General features: G+C 69.4%; 1 protein-coding gene across 1 annotated transcript in view; it reads right to left on the reverse strand.

Annotated features, from left to right (window-relative positions):
- LOC103903518 (zinc finger protein 282-like) overlaps positions 1-2,480 on the reverse strand; it is a 31,495-nt gene extending 29,015 nt beyond the window's left edge. Inside the window, exons 1-6 of the mRNA XM_019473435.1 lie at positions 2,112-2,480; positions 1,889-2,015; positions 1,302-1,415; positions 621-731; positions 356-475; positions 11-219 (exon numbers count right to left, since the gene is read on the reverse strand). Of these exons, the coding sequence (XP_019328980.1) occupies positions 11-219; positions 356-475; positions 621-731; positions 1,302-1,415; positions 1,889-2,015; positions 2,112-2,480 (1,050 nt within the window). The remainder of the gene's footprint in view (positions 1-10; positions 220-355; positions 476-620; positions 732-1,301; positions 1,416-1,888; positions 2,016-2,111) is intronic.
- Between the last annotated feature and the right edge of the window lie 962 nt (positions 2,481-3,442).

Genomic DNA, 3,442 nt, shown 5'->3' on the forward strand with positions numbered 1-3,442 from the left:
CCCCCGCCACCTCGGGCCCCGGCTCTGAGCCTGGGGCTTTGCCCAGTCTGTGCTGTGCCGGCAGAGCCACCGCCGCTGCCACTGCTGCCTGTCCCTCGGGGCTCCCGAAGCCTGCGCCGGGGAAGAGCAGCTCCCCGGAGCTGCCTGGCAAGCCCACCTCCTCGGGGGGCTCGGCGTGGGGGCACCGCTCCTCCGTCTTCACCAGCAGCCCCTCGCCAGCTGCAGGGGAGGGAAAGGCTCTGGTCATTGCCTGCCAGGGACACCGGGGATGTCCCCAAGCCACAGCCCAGCCTGGGTGGGTGCTCCTGCCGCAAGCCCCATCCCAGCCCATGGGGCTGGGCTCAGCATCGCTCACCGGGACCGGGACCCGTCAGCATCTCCCTCTCTGGCAGCTCCCAGGGCTCGCGGACGCAGGGCTCTTCCTCCTGCTTGATCCAGGACAAGAAGTCGTGCGCTGTGATCAGGGCATCCGCGCCTGCAGGGAAGGATGGGGACGGGGACTCAGCTGAGCGGGGCCGCATCCTGTGCCGGGCAGACTGGGGGAGGCAATGGCTCCAAAAGGCAGCGTCTGCTGCCAGCGTTGGGCAGCGAGTGGGTGCGCGGCACAGCCCCGGGCTCACCTGCGCAGGGGTCTGCCGGCATCCCCCGCTCCTCCGCGAACTGCTGCTCCCCCACGAAGGCCACCTCCTGCTTGATCCGGGACAGGATGTCGGAGGTGGAGATCAGCGACTCTGTTCAGAAGGAGAGACTTGGCCGGCGCCAGGCTGCAGCCGCCTGCCACGACCCCGTGGCCAACGCGCCTCGGGGTGCGGGACCCCTGGGCTCCGGCCACACGGGATGTCCCCATCCCACAGCAGTTATGGGACCTCAAACACCCCCGAGGGAGCTGTGGGGACAGGTGACCGCAGGACAGCCCATAGGGATGGCGACCATGGCACAGCCCATGGGAACGGGTGACAACGGCACAGCTGATGGGGACAGGTGACTGTGACACAACCCATGGGCTCTGACACGATGTGGTGGTGGTGGGGGACGCATGGATCTACCAGCAACAGATGCTCAAGACCCCCGGCACATTAGTCATGGGGGATTTTCCGGGGTCACTCGTGGTGGCCACTGGTTGCACGGCGGGAAGCAGAGTCTGGCCATGGCTTGAAAACTGGGCCCTGGGGGGCCGGGACTGCCGGGGAAGGAGTAGGGACGTCCCCGGGGCGAGCAGCGGGGTGGGGGAAACACGAGGTGGGAGGCAGCTGGGACGCGGGGGGGACCCGGCACTGCCCTGGCTCCCGGCCGCTGCTCACCCGCACAGGCGTCCGGCGGCAGCTCCCTCTGCTCCAGCTCCCTCTGCTCAGGGACGCAGGGTCCCTCCCCACGCTCGCTGCGGGGCTGCGCCTCGCTTCTGGAGAGGGCACCGTCTGCATGGGGAGACAGCACGGCTGGCACCGGTGGGGGGGCCGCGGCCCCGCCCCTCCCTTGCCGAGAGGTGGGGGGAACACGTGGGGGATGCACAGGGCTGCCAGGCCCTGGCATCTCTCCTGGCAGAGAAGCTGCCTAAATTTAGCAGGACCTCCATGCCGGGAGGCCTGTGCAGCGCAGATGCTCAGGCCCTTGATTTTGGGGGACAAGGACCCACTCCAGCTCCCCGGCACTGGGGGGCACAGGCTGTCCCATGAGGCGGCACCGGCACAGCACGGCACAGCACATCATCCTGTCCCCACACGCACAGCACGAGCTGCATGGGTTCCCTCCGAAACGGGAGGCCCCGGAGCCACGGCGTGTGCCGCCACTGACCGCTCATGGGGCACCAGGGCACCCACGTCCGGGACCCTCCGGGGAGACGCAGCCATCACCCCGGCCTGCCGGGAAAGGGGCGAAAAGGGATGTTTACCCAGGGAGATCAAAGACTCATAGTTCTCCTTCACCAGGTTATTGTACAGCTCTTTCTGCCACTCCTCCAAATTCTTCCACTCCTCCGCCGAGAAGTAGACGGCAATGTCAACAAACGTCACCGGCACCTGCAGAGACAAGCCCCCGGCGGCTCAGCAGCGCCCGCTCCCCAGGGGAGCTGAGGGTCCCTCCACCCAGCCTGCAGCCCCCCTGGGAGCCATTACCTTGGGGACCTCGCCCCGGGGGCCGGGGGGCAGCCGCAGCACCCAGAAGTTCCTGTTCTTCAGCAGGTTCTCCATGTTCTCCAGGCGCCGCTGGAGCAGCCCGTACTCCTGGATGAGGGTGCCCAGCACGGCCCACTTGCTCTCCAGCTGGTTCCCGAACTCCATGGCTGTTTTCTCACAGTCCAGGAGCTTCTTCTCGGCCGTGCCGGACCGACCCTCCAGGCTGAGCAGGCGGGTGGCGAGGAGGTCGATCTTCCTCTCCATTGCCTGCACCGTGGCCACCACGGTCCAGAGCGAGGCCTCGGCAGAGTGGAGCTGCGCCTCCCGCACGTGCGCCCGCTCCGGCAGCAGCGGCGGCTGCAGTGGCATCAGGTGGGGGGCCTCCACGTTCCACTCCTGCACCTGGGCCACGGGGAGGGCGCAGGTGGGAGGGGGCCCACGGTTGCCTGCCCCCCCCCCCCCCGTCACCCCCAGAGCCCCTCCCCACCTGCCCAAAGCTGGGAGCCCTGCCCGAGCCCTGCCTGCCCGGGCTGTGGGAAGGGCCCTGCCAGCCCCGGGCGCCACTGGGGATCTGCCCTACAGCCGCCGCCATGCCCACCCCCCGCTAATGACTCAGCCGGGCAGGATCTGGCCCCTGGAGCGGTCGGTGCTGCCCAGGCGAGGAAGGAGCTGCTGGGGCCTGGTCTGAGGTCCAGAAGGGGACAGGGCAGACAGGCCTGAGGGGATGGTGAGGAGCAGCCAAGGAGGGTCCGCCAGCACTGCTGGGCAGGATGCGTCCCTCTTGGCCAGCGGGCTGGGGAAGGATTGCAGTGCAGCCACGGCGGCTGCAGAGTCAGTGCCGGTCACTGTCCCCATGGGACACCGGCCAGCACCAGGCAGGTCACCGTGCTGTGCGGGCAGCTGCCAGACCTGCAGGGCAGCGGTCTCCTCCCAGGCACCCTGTGCCCCCACCCCTTGAAGGGGCTTCCCTGGGCCTGCCCAGGCAGGAACCTCCCCTGGGAGCAGGATGGGGCCGGGTGGGCAGGGAGCAGCCGGGGGCACGGGGCAGCCCGGACCAGGGGTGCCCAGGGACATCCCGGGGACACACAGGCATCCCAGGTCAGAGGTGCCCGGGGCATCCCAGGGCTGGAGCCTGCACGGAGCATCCCGGGGCACTGGAGCATCCCGAGGACATGGGGACATCCTGGGTCAGAGGTGCCCGGGGACATCATGGGGACACACGGGCATCCTGGGCCAGAGGTGCGGAGCGTCCCGGGGGCACGGGGACATCGCGGGTCAGAGGTGCCCGGGGACATCCCGGGGGCACCCCGGCTCAGGTCCCCGGGGGCAGC

The sequence above is a fragment of the Aptenodytes forsteri genome, unplaced genomic scaffold (assembly GCF_000699145.1).
Source record: "Aptenodytes forsteri isolate BGI_AS27 unplaced genomic scaffold, ASM69914v1 Scaffold428, whole genome shotgun sequence".
NCBI classification, from domain to species: domain Eukaryota; kingdom Metazoa; phylum Chordata; class Aves; order Sphenisciformes; family Spheniscidae; genus Aptenodytes; species Aptenodytes forsteri.